This window comes from Callorhinus ursinus, unplaced genomic scaffold (genome assembly GCF_003265705.2).
Source record: "Callorhinus ursinus isolate GAN/ISIS: 27379988/994484 unplaced genomic scaffold, GSC_fseal_2.0 scaffold26, whole genome shotgun sequence".
Lineage (NCBI taxonomy): Eukaryota > Metazoa > Chordata > Mammalia > Carnivora > Otariidae > Callorhinus > Callorhinus ursinus.
In genome coordinates, this window is record NW_027397088.1 from 16,478,651 (window position 1) to 16,505,046 (window position 26,396).

General features: G+C 48.1%; 1 protein-coding gene and 1 non-coding gene across 13 annotated transcripts in view; both read right to left on the reverse strand.

Annotated features, from left to right (window-relative positions):
* ATXN1 (ataxin 1) overlaps positions 1 to 26,396 on the reverse strand; it is a 397,308-nt gene that overhangs the window by 4,746 nt on the left and 366,166 nt on the right. For all 12 annotated transcript variants that reach the window (XM_073877605.1, XM_025890945.2, XM_025890941.2 and 9 more), the window contains one exon: positions 12,163 to 14,221. In XM_073877605.1, the coding sequence (XP_073733706.1) occupies positions 12,163 to 14,061 (1,899 nt within the window). In that variant the 5' untranslated portion in view covers positions 14,062 to 14,221. The remainder of the gene's footprint in view (positions 1 to 12,162; positions 14,222 to 26,396) is intronic.
* On the reverse strand, positions 188 to 309 carry LOC112838435 (small nucleolar RNA SNORA40). Its single transcript, XR_003211992.1, has one exon. It is a non-coding gene; the product is annotated as a small nucleolar RNA SNORA40 (small nucleolar RNA).

Sequence of the window (26,396 nt, forward strand, 5' to 3'; positions counted from 1 at the left end):
GGGGGGGGGGGGGGGGAGGATGGGTTAGCCTGGTCATGGGTATTAAAGAGGACACATTCTGCATGGAGCACTGGGTGTTATGCACAAACAATGAATCATGGAACACTACATCAAAAACTAATGATGTAATGTATGGTGATTAACATAACATAATAATAATAATAAAGAATGGAACTATTTTGGGTATCATGTTCCTTCTCACCTGTATTAAAATTCCCACTGAACAATGAGTTCTGGGTTGCAAAAGAGGATTTGTTTTTCCCACTTGTCTAAGTCTTTGTGAGCTAAACAAAATCAAAAGCAAGTGCAAAGATTACAGGTGGGGAGTCTGTGAAGTCTGTCCATATTCAAGTGGAGATCAGAGAAGCCCAACCATAAGAACCGTGGGCTGACTGAGAGTGACAACTGTGGATGGAACAGAAGTTCTTTGTAGAGAGGTGATTTTGAAGATTGTGACTCCCACTTTGGAGGAGCTAAGGTGATCCGCAGTGGAAGGAATCCCATGTGAAATATCTTAAATAAAAATTTATTGACTTAAAAAATGGAACTGTTTTGTCTAGAAGACAATGGAGTATCTTTAAAACACTCAAGAAAAAGACTTGCCAACCAAGAATTCTATATTGAGCAAAAGGAGCCTTCAGGAAGTAAGGCAAAATACATTTTTCAAAGGGTAATTAAGAGAATTCACCACCAGTAGATCCGCACTAAAGAAAATACTACTGGGTATTCTTTACGTAGAGAAAAAAATCGATCTAGATGGAAGTTTGTAGATGCAGGAAGGAACAAAGAACAATGAAAATGACAGATATGGGTAAATCAAATAATATTGATTATATATAATATTAAAAGTGCTTTGTTGAATTTTTACGTAGACACACATACACAAACACAGAAGTAATTAAAATATCACCCCCCAAAACCTAAAAAGTAGTAAATTTCCATGTGATATGGACTGTGGCTTTCTATTTTACCTACTTTATCTTTTTTGATAACTAAGATTGATTTAGTTGTACACACACTTCTTGAAAGATATACTTTATTTGTTCCATAAAAGTTGTAAGTATTTTTAGAGGGAACAACTGGAGTGAATGTTCAAGTTTATTACTCTAGAGTGTGTGTGAGCGTGAGCCCATATAAAATGTGCATATTATCAGGGGGGAAATTGTTCTGGGCTATTTTAATAATGTAAAGAGACCTAAAAATTTTTGAGTGTCTACTACCTGTCAAACATTTAGGTACAAACTTCACAAAAAGTATTTTGTTTATGCTCACAGCAGATTAGTGAAAAAAAAGTGTGTTCTTTTTTACTACAGGGAAAAAACCGAAACTACAGTCTCAGAGAGATTAAATCACTTGCCTAACATCATAACTATGAGCTGATGGAATAGTAATTTAATCCCAGTCTTTGGCCCCCAAGACCCATTTTCGTTCCCTATGCTCCTATCTCTGCCCCTGTGAACAGATATTAGAATGCCACTAAAAGAGATGAATTTAATATTTCCACTACCCCCAACAGTGATAAATGTTAGTTGAAATAAGTAAGATCCAATGGCACAAGCTCATCGCTTTATTTCATGGTTCAGAAAGTTGTGGAATAGTGTCTGCCTTATATGTACTCACGCAGTTCTAATCCTCCTGCATAATGGGTGATGAGGCTGATATTTAATTACATCACATTATATCACACATATGTATTTGCATATACATATGTACAAAGATACCTACAAGTTACAGTATCAGATGGTGATGCCCACTGAGTTCCAAGTGGGAGGACCAGTCTGGAGCTGGCTGGCTCCATAAATCCTGTCCCAAACCTCTTAGAGCCATTAACATCATACACCAAGCAGAAGGAAGAAATCCTACAAGTGGGGATTGTTTAGCTGCAATTGAAAGTCAGAGAAACAAAGTTCTCAAGTGTAAATATCCCCTAAGAATCTATTTGCTTATCCCTGCCTAACACTGGTCAGAGGTAATGTAATTTCCGTAACACTACAAATCCTATTTCTAAACACACTGGCCTCTATTATGGCTTTGCATTTTCCTACATGACCCCCTGTACTTGGGTAGAGTCTGTGTCTCCTTGCTGACAGACAGTCCGACACCTGCTAATGGTCAGGTTCTTGGTGTGTGAGCCATATTATACAAACTCCTCAGAGCAGCCAACATTTCATGTTCTGAATATAACATTTACTGTATACTTGTAGATATAATCTAACTGAAAACGTCCACATGTTACCAAGTATCTGTAGACTCATTTTTAAGAAGAAATATCTTCAAGGCCTTTATAAGAGGTAACATTGCCGATCACTCCAAAAGCTATGATGCAGATGCATATGCTTCCCATTATATACATCATAATGTTTGGGGGCATTTTGAAAGCCTTCATTACGCTTTCATCTCAAAACTCCCAAGACAAGTCTTGGAATTAAATGTTGTAACGTGGTCCATAGCTTGAAGAGCCTACCTAAAAATTCATGAAAGTGACGAGGAGAGAGATTATTTGAGCTGTGGACTAAAAAGAGCTGATAATAACAGAATTTATTTTCAACCTGGATAGGTTGGGGAAGATCTTCTCTACCACTTCAAAGGCTTGCTTTTGGTCCCTTCCTCCTAAATTCTGGCTTTGTCTCCTCCCAGAGAAGCTCTGCTATCCTGGGAAAAGATACCACACCACACATCTTCAGCTGGGTCTATGCAAGCTAGGAGCAAAAGACTATTCAGATAATCTGATCATTGTAAGCAGTGGACAGGATAGCTCAGGCCAAATGTTATTTTTGTCCTCATTAATTACTTATCTTTGCTAATATTTACCCTCACTAATATTTTTCTGCTCCCTAATTATGTAGGCTGAATTATCTAGATGATGCATTTTTTTTGATCTGCATATATGTGACCTAAAATAGGTTTTTTCCTCTTTCTTTGGTGAAAGTCAAACTCTTGTTGCACATATCTCAAATAAGCACACTAAAGTATTCATAACAAATCTATTTTTATTTCATAATTAGGTTTGTCAGAAGGACACAAACATTTTTAAAGGTTAACTGATCATTAACAGTTAATGAAGAAATCACACTGAGGGATTTGTCTGTGAGAATAGAGATGGTTAGGTTGATCTCCTTGGAATTCCCTTGGTGGGGAGCATTATCTACCTCAAAACACGCTGTACTGTTTGGGAGATGAAACAAAGAAGGTAGGATTCTGTGACATGATGTTACTTGAAACCAGAATGATCAGTCTGTGAATTGCTTGAATTTGAGACCCACGTGGGTCTTCCCTATGGTGCCAAGAGCTTCAAGATATTGTTGATCAAGTGTTCACGCTCCAGGGTTTGCAGTTTTGGTAACATTCAATATGTAATCCTGAGCACCTGGTAAGTGTTGGGGACTAGAAAAGCGTACCTCTGGTTGAAGATCCAGTTCTTGTCTTCAGTGGGGAGACAGAACATGCAAACGAAACAAGCAACTTCACAGGGGCGGAGTTGGATAATGGCAGCCATGTTATCTGGTGATGTCCGCTTGGGTGTCTATTGGCAACTCAAACTTTACGTGTCCCAGATGGCCCCCCTGGTATGCCCTTGCCCACTGGTGTCTGCTCTGTTCTTCTCCATGAATGGCATCCCCATGCTTCCAGGGGTTCAGGTCAAGGTGCTGGGAATCATAATTTACTCAGCTCTTTCTCACACTGCACATCTCCAAATTACAAGCAAATCCTGTTGGTTCCATCTTCCAAATATATCTAGAATGAGACCATATCTTCCTGCCTCCACCACCACTGCCCTGGACAAGCCAGCTTCTCACTGGGAGAAAAAGCCGCCATGAACAAGCCCTTCCACCACTCACTGCACTGTAGTGACACTGGTCTCCTCAATGAACTCCAAAAGACACGAGCTTCTGGGTCTGTGCGTCTGCTGTTCCCTCCGTTTGGGATCCTTCCTGCCCTGTGTACTATTGCCTCCCGTTCCCCTTTACAGAGAGAGCTTCATGGACCACCACCCTAAAGTAATGACCCTCCATCCCGAGTATCCCCATCGTCTCTAGGCTGCTTTATTTTTTCCCCATAGCACTTATTATATTTGCTTACATATTTATTTGTGCCACCTCTTCCCCCAGACCCCCAAGACTATATGCTCCACGAGGGTGGAGATATTGACTGTTTCACTCATTGTTCTCTCACCAGAGCGTAGAATACTTCCTGGAGTGTAATAGGTGCTCAGTAAAAATCCGAAAGAATAACCAGTTCCGTGTTCGCTTTCCCTACGTAAAAACACTGTAATGGCACCAATGGCCGACAGAGGTCAATGTTTAGATGCCGAAAGACTGCCTGTCCTTGTTTCTTTTCATCAGCCAGGACTAAATTGGACTTCAGTCCTCCCCAGGGAGAAGAGCAGAGCCTTCCTGGGTCTGGCTCACCCCTGAACCGGCAGCTTTCTTGGCTGAGTGATTGCTGCCTCAACTCATCTTGATTTCACCGAATCACACTTCAGCTGCTTTCTCTCCACTCCTGAGTTCCCCTTTGCTCTTTCAGATGTGCTAATAATCATTAATTCATTTCATGATAATGCCGGGGTTCAAAGAGTCTCTGATGAAACCCCAAGGAAAATATATCCAGGAGGGCAGTGCCATATAAAACCCAAGCATGTTACATAACTTCTGGTGGCTCAACACGGCCCATTTTTTTTCCCAACCCATAAATACCTTCTTTTCCAAACACTTTGAGCAGTCTGCAGGATGAAATGTGAGCATGAATAGCCTTTGTCCTATGTCAGCTTGAGGCCCCTCTGCCTTTCATCTCTGGATGCCTTGTAGCCAGCACCTCTCCTTTTTAGGGGCGGGTTACCTCCTGTCCTTTCCCACCCTTTCCTGCCCTCCTCCTGCTGTGGCAGGCACACCCGTTAGCTCACCGCTGCTTCTATGAGAAATCTGCCCACCCCTCCCTCTCTCCAGCAACCCCCAAATCAACTCCTCTAAAACGATCACCTCCAATTTCTATTCAGGATGGAAGAACCAAGACAGAGAGGCAACACATCCTCACTTCCAGGCTGATGATTATTTATTCAACGTCACCTTCCTGGTCTGGCTAATGACTGGCTTTTAAAATCATTTTTAGCTCTTCTGTGCGTAAGTTTAATAAAATTCTTTTAACTACTTAGTCAACAACTACTGTATCTAAATACTGTATGCATATCCACATATTTATGCTGTTTGGGTGTATATTTCAATCTTAGATTGGTGCTATGTCTATATACACACATATGTACATACCACCAAAAACAAGATATAAAGAAAACAAAACGTCTGTTGTTTAAATATGTCTCCCCTTTCCTCCACGAGAATCCCTGTTTTCACAAATGTGAAGGGCATCTGTTTTACAAAACATTTTTGCTTGACACTATCCCAAACGTACAAATTCTGCCCCTACCCCGGATCAGCGAGATCTCTCAGAAGCTGGGCTTCAGTGAACATGGCTTGCTTTTGGTGACATTATTAAGTTGGGAATTGCCAACTTTGTCTGCAAGTGAAATTCTTGATCCCATTCTACCAGGAGAAAAAAAAAGCCAATCTGCTTTCCTTAAAGGCCAGTGTGCATGATTATGTTCTCAACATGGAGCAATGATTACAGGGCTAAGTGAGAGACCCATTTTCTCCAGTGTTTAAAAATCATTATTAAAAACAGTCACAACTCTTCAGTCGAGTGTAAGAATATCTGTGAGTGTCCTATTTAAAACATTTAATCACGCTAATGCTAAAACCTGACTCAGTCTTTGGTGGAAGTGTTTCAGGGTTGTTCGGTAAACCCACACCCTAGCTCAGAGACGCCCCCAAACACAAATCCCGAATGACATGTTGGGTTCTCCTCATATGCCGTGGGCTGGCTCCCAGAGCCTCCACTGCAGGGAGGCCCCATTAGGATCTGACTCAACAGGTGGCTGGAGCAGCTCTCAGACACACAGAATTCTACCCCACCTGCCCTCCTCCTCTAGGGTCTTAAAAGGTGTGCCTTAGGAAAACAACGTATTAGTCTCCGCTAAAAAGAAATGAGTGATCAAAGCCAATAAGTGACATGGAAGAACCTTAAATGCATGTTGCCAAGTGAAAGAAGCCAGTCTGGAAAGGCTACATACTGTGTGATTCCAACTATATGACATTCTGGAAAAGGCAGAACTACAGAGACAGGAATAGATGAGTGGTTGGGTTGCCCGGGCTCTGGGGTGGGGGTGGGGATGGGCAGCATGCACAGGAAACATAGATTTTTAGGGCAGTGAAACTACTCTGAATGATACAGCAGTGCTAAATACATGACATGATGCATTTGTCAAAACCCAAAGAATGTACAGCACGAAGAATGAGCCTTAACATAAGCTTTATGGTTAATAATCATGTATCAATGCTGGCTCATGGGTTGTAACACATGCACTACACAAATGCACGATTTTGATAATAAGGGAAACTCTGTGTCTGGGAATCCCTCTACTTTCTGCTGTTTTTTTTTTTTTAACTTAAAACTACTTTAAACAATAAAGTCTATTAACTAAAAAACAGCTATAAGCAACAATGGGAGTCTGCTTCCATAATACACATATGATCCCCTGGTTAGGGGCATATATATCACACACAGACTAAAGGAGAGCCTTTTTCTTTTTTTTTTTTTGGGAGGGGGCACAGGCACATCAACAGAAATGTGGTTCGATACCATTTCTTTCTGTTGGAGCCTTTCTGGCATGAGCATCAAGAGGAGGATTATCACTGACAACTGGACCACAGCCCCAGGGCTGGGCTTTTGCACATGGGGAGGTCACTATCTATTTTTTGATACATTAGAATTCATTCCCACCAAGCCCCACATGTGAAGTGCTGGCAAGTCGGTTTGCCTTGGCTGCTAAGAGACCATACAGACCTCTGTGCTGCTCGCATGAGGTTTGGCTATTTTTAGGCACCAGCTAATCCATTAAAGCATAATGCTGCCACTGATGAGTCACAGAACATAGCAGTCAAATTAGAAATAGTGGAATGAAAGAGAAGCCGTCGGCAGACGTGAGGTAAGCACATCATTACAAAACGTTGTACTAGCATGCGCTCGCGCGCGCACACACACACACACACATGCACATGTGTGGCCCCCCAGGACAGCTACGAGAGGTAAATGGCACTGAATATTAAGCAGCCACCAAGGAGGTAAAGTGAAGCAGTCACCTCGGGAGGATCTGGGAAGTGAGAGATGGCCCTAATAACATAAGCAGCTTGCCAGTTAGGAAAGACACAGTCCAAGGAAAGTGTCACCCCAGAGCACTTTACAAATAAAATTTACTACAGTTCTACCGAGCAAGTTTTGCATACTCTTCAGAAAAGCTGAGCTTGGGGAGCATGAGACAGAGGGATGGGCAGGCGGCTCACAGGCAGAAAGTGTTTTCCGGATGGAAGTGGAAGGCTCCTGGGGGGGGGGGGAGCATCCTGGGCAGAGGCTCACCCAGTGGGCACCTGGCAGAAGAAAGACACACGACACCTTCATTCCTGGGGCTCTTACCGATGTGGACGGCTGGGCCACCAATGCATTCCTCCAGGCCAGCTCACACTTGGAGAAATACAGCGGGGCTGTATGCAGGAGGGCATTTAGCCCCTCCCAGAGAAATAGGGGTGTGGGCGCTCTGGAACTTTATCCTTCTTTCTGGACATTTCTAGACTGCCTCTCCTTTCATAAATTCTTTTTTAGAGCATGAAGCCTTTTAATTATTTTTTCAGAATCTAACGTTCCTCTCTCTCTTTTAAAGATTTATTTATGTTAGAGAGAACATGAACCGGGAGGGGCAGAGGGAGACTCTCAAGCAGACTCTGTGCGGAGTGGGGAACCAGATGCAGGGCTCAGTCTCACGACCCTGAGATCATGACCTGAGCTGAAACCAAGAGCTAGCCGCACCACCTAGGCACCCTTAACCTTTCTCTTCCCAGGGCCAAAGCCCCCTAAATTGAAGCAGGGATGGTCACAGACATTGTCAAGGGCCTACCGGGTGCTACACAGTGCGCTGGTTCCTTTGAACACGTTTACGTGAATCCTTACAACAACCTTCATTCTTCCCACTGTGTCAGCAGACTGGAAGGCTGAGATGGTTTGCACAGTAAAGTATTTGTGCACTAATTTGTACACGATTTGCACCAGGTCCAGTGCTACGGAGGGGTGGAAGATAGATCCCGACTTAGGTATTTTTGGCTCCAGGTTCGGCATTTTCTTCACCAGCTCACTTGCTTCCCACTGCAGCAGAAGACGCCCCCCATCCTCTCGCTGAGCCACACTGGCTCCCACTATTGCCCCGGGGATCCCCTCCGGGACTTGCCACGGACTTACAGTCTTGGAGAAGAATATCCAGCGGATCATATTTGGGAGTGAGGCACCAAGGGAAGTGATTCTGTTGTCCATCGGGGCTTTCAACCAGAATCACTGAGCATGCAGAGGCAGGCTCTCCTCCCTGGGGTGGAATGTGCTACCTGTCCCTGAACAGAAGAGGAAGGAGACACAGAGTGGCCAGAAGGAGGTGTCGGGCGGTGCATTTGGTGGGAACAGATCACACCTGGAATTCTCCTTCGCTCTCCCACAGCAGCGGGCCAGAGGACTGGGCGCAAAGACACTGCCTTGTGCAGAAAAACACTGCAGCGGGGATGGCCAAGCCCCGGGAACGGTGACAGCTCGGCGACAGCGCTTTTCTCCCACACTGCCTCGTCTGGAGCTTCAGCTGGAGACAACACCAGAGGCGTCTTTCCACAGTAACAATTAGGAGTTCAAGCTCCTTAAAATAATCACCAAAACAAACCGCCCCCCCTCTGTTTTAGACAGGATGGCTTCAGTTCCCATGAGGTCTGCGGGCCAATGGTGATGCTCACCTCATGATGAGCATGAGGTCCGCAAAGATTCCTTCCATGTCCCCCTTTGGTTTTTGGTCAGCGAATGCTGGTGGTGTCTACAAGCCCTGTCCTGTGGGGCATAGAAGCCCAGGATTGCAAAAATGGAGGAGGCCCCCGATATACCTTGCATAAGGAATCATTTGCCTGTTTCAGGGATGAGAAAAATGGCAGCTCTGAGGGAAAACAACCTGTCTGGCAGCCGACCAGAGCCCAGGCTTGTGGCCTTCCCCCACCATCCATAGGTTTTCTGAGGTCACACATTCCCCCGTGGCTCTCTTTCCACGTGGGGGTTTATGATTGGAGTCATAAAACCATCCAGCTATTGTGCAGAAAACCATCCCGTCTCCCACAACTTCCCCCATCAATTTTGTGATTTTTCTAATTAAGTTAAACAATTTGCACATCCCTAAATCTCCCCGTGGGTGCAAGTGTGAGTGATTTCTAACGAGCTGAGAAGACATGGCTGATCCCTCCTCCAGGCCAGGGGAGAAAACTTCTCAGCGACACACTGGTGAGGGAGGCAAGCTTGCAGCCCTCGGAACATAAATTAAATCCAGATATCAGCTCTCTGGCTCCCTTCCTCCTCCCGTTCTCGCCTTCCCTCTGATTCTCTCCTGATCCTGACCCTGTCCCTCCTGGCGAACACAGCTGGTGGAGTATTTTAGCTGTGATGATGTCAGCCTGTTTCTGATAGGCTTCCGGGTAAAGCGACAAATCATTGGCCCTGTCGGGGCCTTGCACTTTGCTTCTCCAGCTCAAAACCCAAGCCACCTTTTTAGCAGGCGACAGCCTTCCCCAGCATGCGGCACCCCCAGGCGGGGCCGCCCCGACAGACCTGCGATCAGGCTGTGACAAATATTCTACCTTCTAATTTGCACCCTGGCTGTCCGCAGAGACTCGTGGTCTGGCTGCTGGAAGGAAATGAGACTTCACGGGGAAGCCGATTACTCTATCATTCAAGCATCCATGGTGCAAAGTACCGAGCAGGGAAACACAGGGAGCTGCTTGCTCTCCAGAATGCTGGGTCCATCTGCAACCTTGAGAGGCCTGGGAAGCTCACATCCACTCGGATGCTGGGGTCTTGGAGATGTTGTCTGCAGCCGGAGCTGTTCTCGATTCTCAGGGTGAAAAGAAGTGCGGGTAAGGAACCAGCAGCTCTCCGAAATAACACCTCTTCCCGTGCCTGCCCCCGGTTCACAGTAACGCTTGAAGGGCTGAAGGTGCCATGAAAAAATACACTTTCATTCTTTTTTATTTTCCATGCTTCACCTGGAGTCTGTTAGAAGACAACTTTCCTAAAGACAACTTGTTTTCCTTCTACCCGTGCCCACCTCCAATGCGTGCAGGCAGGTGGGAGCGAGCCGCACCTACGGACGGGCAGGGAGTTCGAAATAAAGATGTCACTTTAAAAAAAAAAATCCTGATTTTTGCTATTTTTTTTTTTAATCTGAACTTTGAGAAATCTCTCTTGGATCTTACCGAAGACTGTAAGCCTACGGTGACATTGCACCAGAAAAAAAGACATCTTTGGAGGCTAAAAGTTTTTGGCAGTGTAAGCCCTCTGACATTGTGTCAGACCCCACATCTGGTCATTCACAAGCCCTTCTGGAAAACGCTGGAAAATCCCCCCTCCCCTGCAACTTGATCTCTAAAAATACACTTAGAACAGTTCAAACCGTTTACTAGTTTTTCTTTTATTTTGTTTTCCCAAACATCACCTATGCCCTGACTGTTCTCAACTCAGAGTTGAAGGAGGCACCGTCACTTTGGGGTTTTTTTCAAAGTCCTCCATGGAGGGGCGCCCGGATGGCTCAGTCGTTAAGCGTCTGCCTTCGGCTCGGGTCATGATCCCAGGGTCCTGGGATCGAGCCCCGCATCGGGCTCCCTGCTCCGCGGGAAGCCTGCTTCTCCCTCTCCCACTCCCCCTGCTTGTGTTCCCTCTCTCGCTGTGTCTCTCTCTGTCAAATAAATAAAATCTTAAAAAAAAAAAAAAAAAAAAGTCCTCCATGGAAACATTGCCAGGAGGGCAGGGTTCAGGGGCTAGACAGCAGGGAAGCCCTGAGCCTGGGAGCCAAACCTGTTTGTCTCCAAGCCACCTGGACAGGGAAAGTGCTGTTTTCTATAAAGGGGCTGTGGAATAGAAGCGTTCAATGATTTAAGACACTGTAAAAGAGAAGACTGAGCAAGACCGCAGAAATTCATAGAGTTAATAATACTTCCAGGCTTTAACACACCTGACCTTGACTGAATCTTACCCCTCGGGGTTCCTACTTATTACATGCACAGGAGATCACCTTGGGATTCCGAGACAATGTTAACCATGCCTTTGATTTTCGACATTCTGAGGCTTTTGACATCTTGGAGACTGGAGGGACCGCCCCTCCCGGGGTTAGCTTCGTATGCACACCAAACACCCACACTCCCAACCCACCTCCTCCACTGGGCTCTCACATCTATCTGCCCTCATCACACCAGGCCCAGGCACCAGACACCCAGGGATAGTCCCTATGCCCTAGAGCCCCCTGAAATTATTCACGCCAGCCAATCCTCCGTCTGCTTACCCCATGTTGCTCATTCTTTCCCATGGAAACTACCATGCAGGCTCTTGGCCATGTTCCCTCCTGGCCCCCCCCACCCCGCCCCCGGCCTCCTCACTGACCCTGGTGCTCCCGCGGGTGGCCCTGCATGGCACGCCCTGTCTTTTTGGGATCTGAGTAGAACAAGCTACCTTTTCAAAGGCAGCCCGTGTCCTCATCTGTTGGCCTCACCACACCTAAATGATAATAGCACCTACATTTTTAAAACACAGATGCTGGAATGGGATGTGGCCATCTAATGTCCCCGCCCTGACCAGCACTGTCTTTTTCCTGACAGGGACAAAGAGCACAATGACCCCAAGAAGGGCCTTGAGCCCTGCAGTGTTTCTCAAGCAGGGTTCCTCATTTAAACCAAAGAACTAAAAAAAAAAAATCTTGAGTGGTGATTTTCGGAATCCTACAGAGGATGGTCCCTTAGCAGCCCCCGTCTACAGGAGCATGGAAGTGAATTCATTACAAACAGCGGATGCCTTGGGGCATTGGGGCTCATCTCTCTCACGGAACCTGGTCAGGAAAGAGGACAGGTCTACAGTCTGGGTATACATGAAAACCCTGAATTCTGCCCACAGCACATTCGGGTCTGCCTCTTGGAAGACACTCATCTTGCCAGGAGAACGATGATGGGGGCGTGGTGGGTGCCCCTACCTGTGCCAGTGAGGGCGGGTGAACATTACCTGTGCTCGGTGCTCCCCAACCGCAAACTGGATCACGGCCACGCCGGGGTGGTGGCTGTCCTCGATCCTCTCCACCGTGCTGGAGTCAATCTTCAGGTCACTGCTGATCTCTGCACTCTGAATGAAGTCTTCCGTCTTTAGGTCCTCCACCTTCTTCAGCTCCCCATTGGCCAACTGGATGATGGAGCCTTTCATGAAGTAAGGGGGCAGCGTGGGCGGCGCGGAGGCAGGGGACGCCACCGACTGCACCACAGGCAGGTGGATCTGGGCCTGCACCATAGCGGGGTAGGCGGCCTGCGTGACCAGGGCCTCGGGGCTGAAGTTCTCGCTCTTGGGAAGGGCGGTGGTGACGAAGGTGTGAGGCATGGCCGCGAACTGGGGCGACGAGGTGGCTATCGTGGGGGCTGCTCCCGACCCCTCCACATCGGCGCTGCCCACCGGGATGAGCAGGGGCTGCGTGCCGGGGATCACCAGGTGCTGGGGCAGGCTGCCGGCGTAAGTGATCGCTTGTTGCTGGCTACTCAGGTAGCCGATGACCGGCGCCTGCGTCCCCGCATAGAAGGCGGTGGCTGGCAGTCCCACCGGGAGAGGCTCCGAGGCGCTGTGTGGGGTCTGGATGACCGTGTGGGGGGACAGCGTGGCGACGGTAGCGGCCTTCACGCCTTCGGGGCCCAGAGCCTGTTGGGGTGACAGCGCGTAGGACCGGTGCCCGGGCTTCCCTAGGTGCAGGCTGCTTTTGTCGTTGAGGGTGGAGGGGGAGGCCTCCCGGTGCGTGACCTGCTGCACCTCCAGGTCCGCGGCGGGGGTGTTGCTGGTGGGCAGGACCATCACAGAGGCCCGGACCCCCGAGGAGTCCCGGCCGCCGTAGTCGGCGGCGCTGGGGTGGACCACCACGTGCCTGGACTCGTACGGGTGAGGAAGGGACTTGCTGGCCTTCACCAAGCCTAGGTCGGCCGAGCTCGGGGGGGCCCCATACCTCCGGCCCTTCTCCACCTCCCCGTTCAGGAGCTCCTTGGCCTGCATGGCCTGCTGCAGCCTGCCACTCTCGGCTTTCTTGGCGGCCTCGCGCGGCACAAAGTGGCTGCCGGAGTCGGTGTATTGCACTACGACCTGGGGGGAGGGCCCCAGCGTGAGCGTGTGTGGGATCATCGTCTGGTGCGGGTGGAGGTGGACGGGGATGGCCGGAGGAGAGGCCGTGCGCCCGGCGCTCTGCGGAGAGCTGGAGATGTGGACGTACTGGTTCTGCTGCGCGGGTGGGGGGGACCCCGGCGTGATGAGCCCCGGCGTCCTACCCAGGTGCTGTGGCTGCTGCTCAGCCTTGTGTCCTGAGGCTTGGCTCAGACTGCCCATGTTGGCCAGCAGAGTGGAATAGGCCTCCAGCTGGGAGCGCTGGGATGGAGTGGTGGCCCCCGCGGCAGAGGCCACGGCACTGGTGACGGGGCTGGCCGTCGGGGAGATCAGCTGTGAAGGGATGAACCCGGCGTAGGGCCCGCTGTACTGGGAGGACCCGATGAACTGGAAGGTGTGTGGCAGGTGAGCGTACTGCACGGGGGACACTGGCGTCCCCGACTGCGGGGGAGGGTACGCCGCGGGCAGCGTGCTGGTCGCCGGGACGGACCTGGGCGCGCTGGGCGGGGAGTAGTCCAGCCCCGTGGACAGCGCTTTGTGTAAACCTATTCCCTGTTGTAAACCGAGCTCCCCCGAAGTCCCCGCCGGGCCGTGCCTGCCGCCCCCGTGGGCGCGGCCCCCGGGGTTGCCCGGGAGCCATGCCCCAGCCTCCGCCCGGTGGTTGTTGCTCGGCGGCCCGGCGGCCTTCTCTTCAGAAGGCCGGCTGGTGGCGGGGATCTCGCGCTTCTTGGGAGGCAGGCATTCGTTGCTCCGCTCTTGGTTGGATTTCATTTTTCGCCGTCCCCCCTCCACGGTGACTGTTTCACTGTCTGGCTGGCTCTGGGTTTAGTCTGATACATGGAAAGTCACATTTGATTTCTGTAGGGGATCCAGGCTCTTCATGAGGAATCATCTCCTCGTGGGTTCGATCCACCGGCCGCAGCTCTGGAAGCTGGGAAAAAGGAAGAGGGCGGGGGACAAGGGGAAGAGCGAGGGAGGAAGAAGGGCAGGAGGAAAAGGAAATCAAGATATCAGACTGAGACTAGCCTCTGGCTTCACCGTGAATTCCCAAAACCTGATGAGGGCCCGTGTGAAAGCGCATAAAACACTGGCCGTGCTGGACAGCAGGTCAGAAAGATGAGGAACATACTGGGCGAGTCAAAATCTTAAAGCAGATGACTTCTTTTAATTTTTTAATTTTTTTTTTAAAGTAGGCTCCATGCGCGGCGTGGAGCCCAACACCGGGTTTGAAGTCATGACCCTGAGATGAAGACCTGAGCTCAGATCAAGAGTCAGATGCTGAACTGACCCAGCCAGCCAGGCGCCCCACAGCAGATGTCTTTTTATGGCATTAACAACTCCCCTAAGACCGTCTGCATCTCCTAAGATCGGTTTCTCAATACTCTCTCTCCTTTATTTCTTTTCTTCTTAGAGGGTAGATGGTTTATTTCTCAAATTTCCTTTTCAGAAACGCCGGTCCCTTCCTCACCTCTTCGTTCCCTTGCTGGAAAATCAAATGAAGCCCACAGGGAGGGTGACACTGGGGAGAATCAGCCTCAGATGCAGGTGCTGGGAAGGAGCAGGTGAGGAGTAGGGGTCCCGAGCGGTCTTCGGGCATAAGGTCTGAAGCCTCGTCTACTGGAGCTGCTACTCAAAGTTTCTGCCTGACTCTGGGTTCATACTTGATCCACAACCATTCCCTCTTCCCTAACACACACACACACACACACACACACACACACACACAGTACACATGCCAACTCAGCAGAGGCAGCCAAAAATAATCTTGTGCTCTACAAGTTTCCAAAGAATTCCCAGTACAGCTACTCATATGGTAACAGAAAGCCAAAAGAAATCTGTGAGACAGTTAAAAACTGAATATGGTTATGCTTAAAAACAAGAATAAGAATGCGCTAATAGGGTGGATGCACTGAAGATTTTTTCACATGCTCCCTTCATTCCTTTCTTTCTTTCTTTCCAGGTAGTCTCTGAGTTTTCTCTTCACACCGCCCCCCTCCCTTTCTCCTTGGAAAGGGCCAACCCACCATTAACCCTAGAGATGCAAACTCTTTCAGATCAATCAGACCCGTGTGCTTAGCCCTGGATCTATAAATAGTGGGCTGGGAGCCAAGTGTTATGGGCACACAGCTCAGTCTCTCAGTGACCAGTGAGCCCCAAGTCACCATGACTGTGTGTGCACATGGATGCCCACTGGCAAAAGACCGAACATCAATGGCACCAACAGGAACTCACACAAGCAGCAGGTGTGAGTGCCCCCTCCAAGCAGCAGCTTCAGACAGGAGCAGTGCTATGTGCTGGGATCCTGGGAAGCTGCAGCATGGGCCTTGGGCTTTGGGAATTCCAGGCCCCAGGGGGTTTTGGCATCTCTACTACCCAGACCCTCTTTTTTTACAATCCGACTTTAAAGCAAACACAACAAGGCAGCTGCCTTCAGCACCCAATCCTGGCCAATGCCCAAGCAGTGGCGACATCCCTACTGTAGCACGGCCTCTTTCCTCTCCTCTGCCTGCACCAGCTTCTCCCCCATCTCTGTCATCTGTGTAGCTACACTCCCCCACCCTAATCTGTAACTTTTGTTTTGGTCCATGATTTAGTGGTCCTTGTTGCTCTTGCTTCAGCATCATCACGGAACAGCAACACAAAAGGGCAGATGACACAAAAGGAAGTCCCCATCCTTAATGGCTGTGATCCAGGTATATATGAGGTAGAAGTATATAGATTCGGTGTCTCAATATCAAAGGTCATTTCAATAACAACAGGATTTGTCACGTGACAAGAGAGGCACTTTAAAGACCGGGATGGAGGGGCACCTGGGTGGCTCAGTCAGTTAAGTGTCTGCCTTCAGCTTAGGTCACGGTCTCAGGGTCCTGGGATCGAGTCCTGCATCGGGCTCCTTGCTCAGCATGAAGTCTGCTTCTCCCTCTCCCTCTGCCTCCTCCCCACCACCTGTGCTCTCTCTCTCTCTCTCCATCTCTGTCTCAAATAAGTAAGTAAAATCTTAAAAAAAAAAAAAAAAGACTGGCATGGAAACGAGGACGTTAATGCTGGAGAAATATCGGTGCTGAAGGAGTAATGCCAATGATTTGCCCTCCTGACCTAGGGTTTACAGAAGTCCAAAGCAACTGTGTTCTGTGTAGCCTTCTTTTATAAATAGTGCAGCACATAATTTACACACAGTATTTGCAAATCCATCAGGATGACAGTGCTATTTCTCTCTCTCTCTTTTTTTTTTTTGTATAGTGGAAAGTACTATTTTTTAAAAGACTTATTTATTTTAGAGAGAGAGGGAGCTCACGCGGGCATGAGCGGGGTGAGGGGCAGAGGAGAGCGAGAGAGAGAATCCTCAAGCAGACTCCCCACTGAGCGAGGAGCCTGCGCGGGGGCTCGATCTCACCACCCTGAGATCCTGACCTGAGCCGAAATCAAGAGTTGGAGGCTTAACCAACTGAGCCACCCAGGCGCCACAGTGCTATTTTCAAAACAATGACAGAACAAAATTAAACTACAAAATTATAAAAAAATCAGTGGCCCCTTCTGGCTGCTTAAAAAGTATTGACAATGATCTTTTGTCTTTAGATTTCAAGAGTCACTTAAGAAACAATTGTATAAGCTCCCACATTCCCAGGCCAACTAGCAAAGGAAAGTCATTTAGGACTTCTGCTCAAAGCAAAGTGTTCCCTGCGCCCCCTGCTGGTTCCACAGCAGCACTGCTCCAATAAAACCCCACAGGATTTCATTAGGGATGTTCATGCAAGAGTGATATGTCAGAATCCAAAATGAGAATATTTGCATATAGTAGGCCCAGCCAGTAAGGGAATAGGTTAATTAGCCCAAGGCAGCTCGAGGGAAGAAAAAGCAGCAGCATAAAAGTCCTTTCAAAGCCAAGCAAAATGTCAAACACATTCAGAAGAGGGCCATTAGCAATGCAAATGTAAAATTGCTTGTACAACCAAATGCACAATATACAAAACTAGAAAACCCTTCTGAAGGTACTTTTTAAAGAACCCAGCTTTAGCAAATCCGAAAAGGAATGCTGACTTGGTTCTCAGTAGTGCCTTAGTTTATAGTGTTCATTTGAGAGACGCTGGCTTAGCTGGTCCTCAAGGTCTCTGTAGAGACTCCAGGGCGGGTCTTCTGCTAATGGACCACTAAGACATACTGGCCTTAATGCACAGATTCAAATTTATTCTTCTGAAAAGCATTCCGTTGATGAACGTCTTTTCCAGATAATACTAATGATAAATCCAGGATCCAGAGATTAACATGGGAGCTGGAAAACCTAGGGCCAGACTGATAAAAATTTTAATCTATCTTCCTGCTACATTTAGCAGGACCATGTCTCCTATTTACCAGTGCAGCTTGGAGGAGAGAGGGGCTTTCTAATTCTGGGGCATGCGTCCCTTCTCTGTGTTCACCAGCTCTGTACTATCTGAATCTCCCATCAGGGATAAGCACTGAGGGGAGGGATTGAGTCGCTGTATTTTCAGAGAACCACCAGAGGGCGCCACAGTTTGCCACCACGTCCCTTGAAGGCTGTTCGATTATTCATGGCATTGAAAGAATGGAGAGGTATACTTTGAAGGTTTAAGAGCACTGAAGGGAAAAAAGGAAGGGAGAGAGAAATAGATACAAAAAAAAAAAAAAGAGAGAAGAAAAAAGGAGAGTAGGATTTTTGCTTTTAGGGTCTCTTTCTAGCTGCAAATGGCCTTAGTGTCCCTAATAACCTTCTTGGGGCTGAAACACACTAGTGGTTCACCTGGGCCCCTGGGGAGCTCACTTCTGGATGAACAACAGAAAGAGTTCTTCCAAACATGGGGCCACACACTATTTTATAAATGCTAAGTTACCAGAGAACCACACGCGCAGATCCCATTGTACAAACGTTATTATTAAGAAAGATACTGGATGAGTCAACGCAAACTTAGGTATGGTTTGCCTGAGAACCTCTGTTCTGAATGCACTCACCTTAAGTGCATTCTTTATGTCTACATTTCTCTCTCCCTCAGTATTTTATAATTTAGCTCAGTGGCCTAAGGCCTTGCTCTCCAAAGTTCTGTCCTCGGACCAGCAACGCCAGTCACCAACCCCCTCCCCCACCCCCAGCAGCTCTAGAAATGCAGGATCTCAGGCCCCACCCAGCCCTCCTGATTTAGAATCTGCATTTTAACAAGGTCTCCAGATGATTCATATGCACAGAAAGGTTTCAGAACCTCAGGTACGAGATTAAATCTTCTAATCATCAGCTCCTAAACGAATTAAACGTCCCTAGCCTCTCTTTCTGATGGAGTAGTTTCTGAGAAATAAAACTGGGTGCTGTATATGCAAACACAGAGTGGATGGAGGCTCGGAGATAAGCAGCTAATATTTAGGGAATATTCAGGGGTTTATTTTGGGGTCACTTAGGCTCAATATAGTTCTAAGTAACGAATACTCCTTTTCTTCTGGTTCTTTGTGTCTCCAAAAAATATAGGGAAACACACTTTAAAAAAAGCTGTTATCAATTTTATACATGACTCAGTCATCTCCATGAAGAAAAACAAAACTTAACAAAAGAAGCCCCACACACTTCCATCTCTGCTTTAATTCAAAAAAATTTCCCCCATTACCATGGATTTACGCTCTTTCAGAAATGATAGGAAAACGAGATGCCTCTGAGCCTGCAGATGTGAGAATGGGTCCCCCCTGACTCTGAGTCTTGTAAATAACAACCAACTGCTTTGAGTGGGAGTCACTCCTTAGAACTTGATACATACAGTCCTAAAAATGCACCCCAAGGTCATGGCAGTAAACGGGGTTGCTCTGCCTAGCACGGCCCATGGTGTGAGTTTCTCAGTTTGAGTAGATCCCACAGAAGCACGGTTTCAGTGTTAAAGAGGGAGAGATGCAGATTGCTGAGCTTGGGTCAGTTCTGGAAAAACTGTATGAGCATTTAGGAAACAGAACATCTGGCCCCGATAGGCAAGGTCACCAGGGCATGGCCAGGATTCTCTAAGTCCGGAACGTGCCAGTCTTCCTTTCTGTTTTGTTTTTAAAGATTTTACTTATTTATTTGAGAGAGAGAGAGAATGAGAGATAGAGAGCACACGAGAGGGAAGAGGGTCAGAGGGAGAAGCAGACTCCCCGCTGAGCAGGGAGCCCGATGCAGGACTCTATCCCGGGACTCCAGGATCATGACCTGAGCCGAAGGCAGTTGCTTAACCAACTGAGCCGCCCAGGCGCCCCTTCCTTTCTGTTTTATACTGCTGCTAAACTGGAAGGTCGGTGTTGTGCCCTGCAGAAGGGACTGCATTTAGGTTAAATATGAAAAGTAGACCTAACCCCACCATCCGTGGGACTCCCAAGATGGAGAAAGGTGGGCTGGATGATGGCACAATCAGATACCTTCACACTTGATTGGACAAGCATGCCCCAAGGGACGTGGATCACACATTCACATTCATCAACTACTTACTTCATTTCTAGTACTTACTGTGGCCCTTAACTCTTCAGTGTCCGCGTGGGGCAAGTGGTATGCCAGAACTCTATTTTTAGTTCTATTTTGCTCAACATTTTATTAGCGTTTCTGTTGTCATGTTTAGAGGTAAGAGAAAGCTGGAAGAGAAGCTCTATCTATTATTGCCATTAATATTCAAATACAGGGATCTTCCACTTTTTGGAAGTTTGTGTTACACACTTTGCTTTTGCTAAGACGTACATGAGCGCCTGCTTTTGCAAGCCAAAAGAAATCCAAAGAGGATTTTGCTTTTACAAAAAAAGGCTAAAAAGCAAAGGTAGCTAGCGTTCAGCATCTGTTTTTCGGGAAGGGGATGGAGAGGCAGCGTGCACCCTGAGCAGTGAGAGTGGCGCCACCAAGCGCCTTTCTTGGGAACTACACCCAGCATCTCGGCGTCAAGCCGCCAGAGTTTGAACCGTGTCTTGCAGCATCTGGGCTTTATCTGGATTTATTTTGTGCATCTGTTAGCAAGATGTGTCCTGAGGTATCGGGAAAGCCTAAGAGAGGTTATTTTGGGGGCCTGGGAACGCTAAAACCTTCTCCATACAAATGAACGATAATTGCGCCTTCACTTAATGTCATTTTGGCGTACAAGAGTTTTCATAGGAACGCTCTACTTTCAGATAGTGGGGAGAACCCATATATCCTCAGAAGCTGGAAGTGATGGCACAAAACCAAGAAAATTAAGATTCGGGAGAATAAATGTAAATGCCTGCCCTCGGTTTCAATACCTCAATGCATTTAATAGCAGGGGCTGGAGAGATCTGGCTTAAGACCGGTTCTAATGAAGGAGCCCAGGAATATTTTGTTTGACCATACATTTACTAGGAGCCAACAGTTTGGTATGGGGCCTGAAAGACTGGAGTAATTACAAGCTTCACTTGTAGAAGCGCAATGTTCAGAATAAAGGGATAAATACCGCAACATCATATGTTGGTAAAGCCACAGTCCAAGGGGTGGGTCCGGGGTGGAACGATGGGGTTAGCGAGAGGTCTGGACACAGGCAGGCAAGTAACAGAAGAGCCAATGGAGAATGTATGGCCTGGGGAAGTACAGGAGAAGCCGGACTGTAGGTGTAATGCTCAGGTCTATAAAGGGCTGTCCCTGGAAGGCAGGAAAACAGAACTGAGCCCCCTATTACATGAGTATGTACAGTAAAAATCAGAAAGTAATCAGAACTGTTAAGAATGGGCTGGGTTGCCTAATGAGGTAGGGATCTCTGCGTCACCCCAACCACTGAGACCGAGTTTGGAGACTCTTGTTGATGGTCCCAGATAGGTGGCACAGACCCCCTAGTCCTGGCCAGGTGCTCAGGCCACCTACTTTTATATTTTTTTCATCACAAAGATTTTGAGACTGTGATTTTATCTGTGTCAAGGGGTCTTGCTTTTTATAAGCCTTGCCTACTTTCCAATTTTCTTTTTGCTGTGTCTTCAATGAAAACTGCTTCTTTGCTCTCTCTGCTCTGCCTAGCATTGAGCTTCACTGGACAGGTCTCTTGGTCCAAAATGAGGTGGCTTCTGAACGGGATGGAGGTTCCCACCCGGGTCTCGTTAGGCCAGAGACTTCTTGGGAGGTGAGTGCAACTGTGGAGAAGAAGCTGATATCCTCACCCCAACACACACAGACCCCCCCTTCTCTCCTCTGCACCCTGGGACACGGATCTTGATCTTCACAGAAGTGCAGTGAGCTCGAAGAGAAAAATCAAAGAATGACAGCTTGTCATGCACAGTCTACACAAGTCCCTAAGGATACACAAATGTGTCCCTTAATTTGTATCACTAATCAGACAGGGTAAGGGACTGAACAATGGACCCCCAAAAGGTATGTCCATCTGGAACCGATGAGTGTGACTTTATTTGGAAAAAAAGGGAATGTAATTAAGGATCTCGGGTTTGAGATGATCCTGGATTATCCAGGTGAGCCCCAGATCCGATGACAAGTCTCCTTGTAAGAGAAAGGCAGAGAAAGATTTGAGATGCACAGGCAGAGACAGAAGAGTTTTATGGTTCAAAGCCAAGGAAAACCAGAAGCTACCCGAAGCTGGAGAGGTCAAGGACAGATTCTCCCTAAGAACCTCTGGAGGGACCCAGAGACACCCTGTCTCCAGACATGCGACCCCCAGAATTGTGAGATAAGTTTCTATGGTTTTATAAAACACCACATTTGTGGTAATTGATCATGACGGCCCTAGGAAATGAATACGAATGGCTTCCATTGATTGGTCATCTAATACATGCCAATAACTCAACTTCAACAACTTATTTACTCCTCCTAACACACTCTTGGGGTTTGTATTTTTACCTCCATGGGGACACAGGCCTCAGAGTCAGACGGGGAGCCAACCCTGGAAACGACTTTCTTGTTCTTTCCAACCATGATGCTGGGCAGACTGATGGACAGGGATGCACCATGGTGATGGCAGCCCAATGGCAAAGATCCCTTTGTTCCATGTGGGAAAGAGACAGGATGCACTGAGGTAAGAGGGGGAAAGATATGCAAGGAATTGGAGCCACTGCTAATCATGGACTGCGGCCAACATGGTATTCAGTGCCACGGGCTGGGGTGACTAAGGAGGAGAGAGCAGGATCTTGTCAACTCACGGGTAAGTGAGCTGGGGGTCCCCAGCACCACCCAGCACCCAGCTCAATGCCACCCGCCCAATTCTGATCCGGGTCTTAGTAGAGCTGGGGCCCCCGAAAGGGCATCCTGTGTAGCTCAGACATGCAAGACCGTGGACACACTTGCTCCCCATCCAGCATCACAAAAAGCAAGTTAAAGGCCGCACCCAAGGTGCAGGTGCCCTCGGCCAATGGCCACGATGCACACCACACAGCGTTTCCCTTTGAGGCAGGGACTGGCTGTGGGGACAGGGATCTGCCACCACCACCAGCAGCTGGGATTTTAGTAGGATGATGAAAAGGCAAAGAAAAAAGCCCTGCTCTTCATAGTAGGAGCACCATGAGTAATAGTTTTGGGGGGGGCCCCGTTCATCTATAGATTTTTTTAAAAGATTTTATTTATTTATGAGAGAGAGAGAGAGAGAGAGTGCAAGGGGAGGAGGAGAGGGACAAGCAGACTGCGCTGAGTGTAGAGCCTGACGCGGGGCTCGATCCCACCACCCTGAGACCATGACCTGAGTCAAAACCAAGTGCTGGGTGCTCAACCGACTGAGCCACCCAGGCGCCCCTCACCTATACATTTTTGTGGCAACAAGTACTGTCACTAAACATAATACATGGTTAGAAGATACGAATCCACTCAGAAGAACACAATCGCATCTGGGATCATTCTTCTGATTGAAAGCCTTAACGGAGATGTCCGAGGGGACTCCTCAAGATGCACGGATTCTCTGGCTGTTCTTCTTCTGCTCATTTCCTCCGCCCGGCAAGTAGTGGAACTGCCATGTCCCTCGTCCCTAAGCGGGGCTCTGCTCTTTGCTACTCCTGCAAGCCACACAGAAAGACATAGCCTTCACCAAGTTTGGGCGAAACTTGACTCAGATTCCTGGCTTCTGCCATTACAGTTCCTGGCCAACACGATGACCGTGAGATGGGGGCGGGGGGGGGTGTTCTGAGTGGGTTTTGCCCCCCTCCATGGAGACACAAGGAGGGCCGTCACGCAGATGGGGTCCACCGCACGGGGACATGGCCTGCGTTTGTGTGTGCTAGAGGACAGGATGCGGGAAAGGGGGGGGGGGGAAGCTGAGGCCCGCAGCTGGGCTGTGCTAGCTCACGTGGAATGTCACTGTAGCATCTGCAAAGCCAGTGTTCCCTGGCAGCCTGCCCGCGCTGGGATTCCTGGAAAGGCTCAAGACGGAAAAATAATCACTTGGAGGGATAACCATCTGGACTGAAACCGGTCCCAAATGAATTGTCCAGCGGGGTTTGAGTTTTTAAGAAAAGCTGGAAATGCCTTTCTGTCAAGACCTTCCCTGTCTCGACACACAAGCTGCTTTCTAGTGTCCTGGGGGCCAGATGCGCGACACGGGGACACCCGAATCTCCGTGTATTCACTGGTCTGGCTGAAGACTGGGAAGAGCGGGTGCCACAGGCATGTTCCAGTGCCCTATACTGGGTGGTTCTCACCTTGCCCTAGAGCGAACTGTTCTGGGCAGCGGTGCTTGGCCCCCTTCATTGCCTCATCCCTGGGCCCCCCTGCAACAGGTGCAGAGCCCTGATTAGAGTGACACAGAGTCAGGGCTGGGGGGACAAGAATCTGTCATTTTTTTGACTCTCAATTTAATGTTCTTAGCACTGCACGGGTATATCTCACCCCAGAATTCATTAAGCATTCCCATCCATTGGCATATCTGCAGTATCAGGATAAGAATTAATATTATTATACGAATACTGATAGGAAGGAATATTATACGTATAACATTGAATGAATAATATTGACTCATATGAGTCATAACTGATTGATACCATCAATGTTATTATTACTACTAATAAGAAAGAGGACAGAGCGTAAAAAGAATAAGCTCTGGGTGGGCAGGGTACAGGTTCTAAATCTGGCTTCGCCCCTAACTGCCTATGTAATATATTTTCTCCTTTAATGTAATTTTAATCTTAAATGACACACGCGCCCCGTTTAGGGAGGCGAGTGTTTCCACCATGTGTCACGTTGTAATTAATGTCTCTGCCAATTAACTGGGCCCATGCACAGCACCTTGCATAATGTACACACTCAATAAAATAGTAGCCATCGTAATTTTAATTCCGCAAATGCTTTCTTGTGAATTCCCAGTGTTCTCCTGCACCCACGTGCTGCTGATCCCTCCTGGTTCCATGCTAAAATCAATACAGTTACCTTCAAACTATCAATCCTTTCAAACACCTGGATTTTTCCCCCCTTACACCTGTGATTTACATAAAAGAGAAAGTCGCGGATATCTGAGAATTTATTTTCTTTCTTCAGTTAATCGATGGGATGATAACAGTTCCCAAAGCACAGGCCCTCATTCACACCAAAGAGCATGCAAGCCACTCAACATCCACGAGTAGAATAAACAGAAAGGGGGATGCCAAACTCAAGCTATAGGCATTTCCCGGTAAAGGGTAAGTGTTTGGGTCCCTTATTCCCCTCCGCTTGCTTTTCCACAATACGTCTTGGATGAGTAATTCCCAAAAGGCATGGTGGAGAAATGCAGAATCTTCTTTCCACATCCCACAGGAAGGCTGTCAGCTGTCTCCCTGCACACACTCTCCTCAGCTTTGCTACGCACCACAAAGCAAAGCACCAGCAGTAGCTAGAGGAGGCTTAGATGCTACCAGCCACCAGGGGCTGGATCTCTGGGAGATCAGATGGTCCAAGTTTATGAACAGAGAATGTGAAAATCTCCATCAAGTTAGAAAAATGCCTTTCTGGCACTGAGGATTCTGAGGTGGGCGGATCTCAAAGCATTCACGGCCCTTGATGTGGCTGGATGAAAGGAAAGTGGGAGCCTCTGGATAATCCATCAACTAACAAGGCATTCCTCCAGGGTAGTAAATGTTGGTTTCCCTCCTCTGGTTGTTTTCCAGTCTCTAGGATGCTGTACCATTTTTCAGTCCTCTTGATTACAAAGGCCCTGAGAGCTCTGGGACCCAGCCTCCCCAAGGCAAAGCAGGTATCACAGAAGTCACGCTTTCCTGGTGCAGGCTAGAGCGATGCTTTCCAGACAAGTAGCAACCAGCGTATGATCATGCCGTGGCAAAGACAAGGGCGCTCAGATTCAGGGTGCAAGTGACTTGCCTAAGGTTACACGGCTCATACATGGCAAAAATAAGGTGAAGATCTTGGTGCATCTGCTACACAAGCCTGGGTTCCCGTTCTTGCATTGTGCAGTGGATCTGCTGGTATGCAGTGTGGGATTATCCCGACTCCAAGACAGGTCTGGCCTCTGGGACATCCTGCCTGATAGGAGTATGTCTGTCTGCAGGGGTGTGGCCACCAGACAGTCTAACAACGTGATTTATTAGAATGGGGCCTTTGGGCCAGGCAGTATCAGTTCCCGACCTCTGGTGGAACACATGATTAAAGGTATTCACCCGACCTCCGGGAGGGGCTGGGGACAAAAAAAGCAGCCATGTGGGTGGTATGCGATTGAGCTCCAGTAAAAACTCTAGACATTAAAGCTCAAGGGAATTTCCCTGGGGGGCAATAGTCCATGCGGACACATCATGGTGGGAGGACGTAAGACCCTCCAGCTCTGTGGGGAGAAGGTGCCTGGAAGTTCAGCATCTTTGGGCCCCTCCAGAGTCCATCCTATATGCCTCTTCCCTTGGCTGACTGAAGTCTGTATCCCTTCTCTGTGGTAACCTCTAACTGTGAGTGTAACAGCTTTCTGTGAGTTCTATGACTCCTTCTAGTGAATGATCGAAACTGAGGGTGGTTGGGGAACCCCTCCAAACTTGTAACTGGTATCAGAAGTAAGGGCAGTCTTGTGAAAACTGTTCTCTCTAACTTTGTATTTGGCCCATAAACCCCTTCTTACAGCTTGTGATGATTATACACTTAAACAGATCAAGTAATAAAATGAACAGGGGCGCCTGGGTGGTTCAGTCGGTGAAGCGTCTGCCTTCGGCTCAGGTCATGATCAAGGGGTCCTGGGATGAAGCCCCAAGTTGGG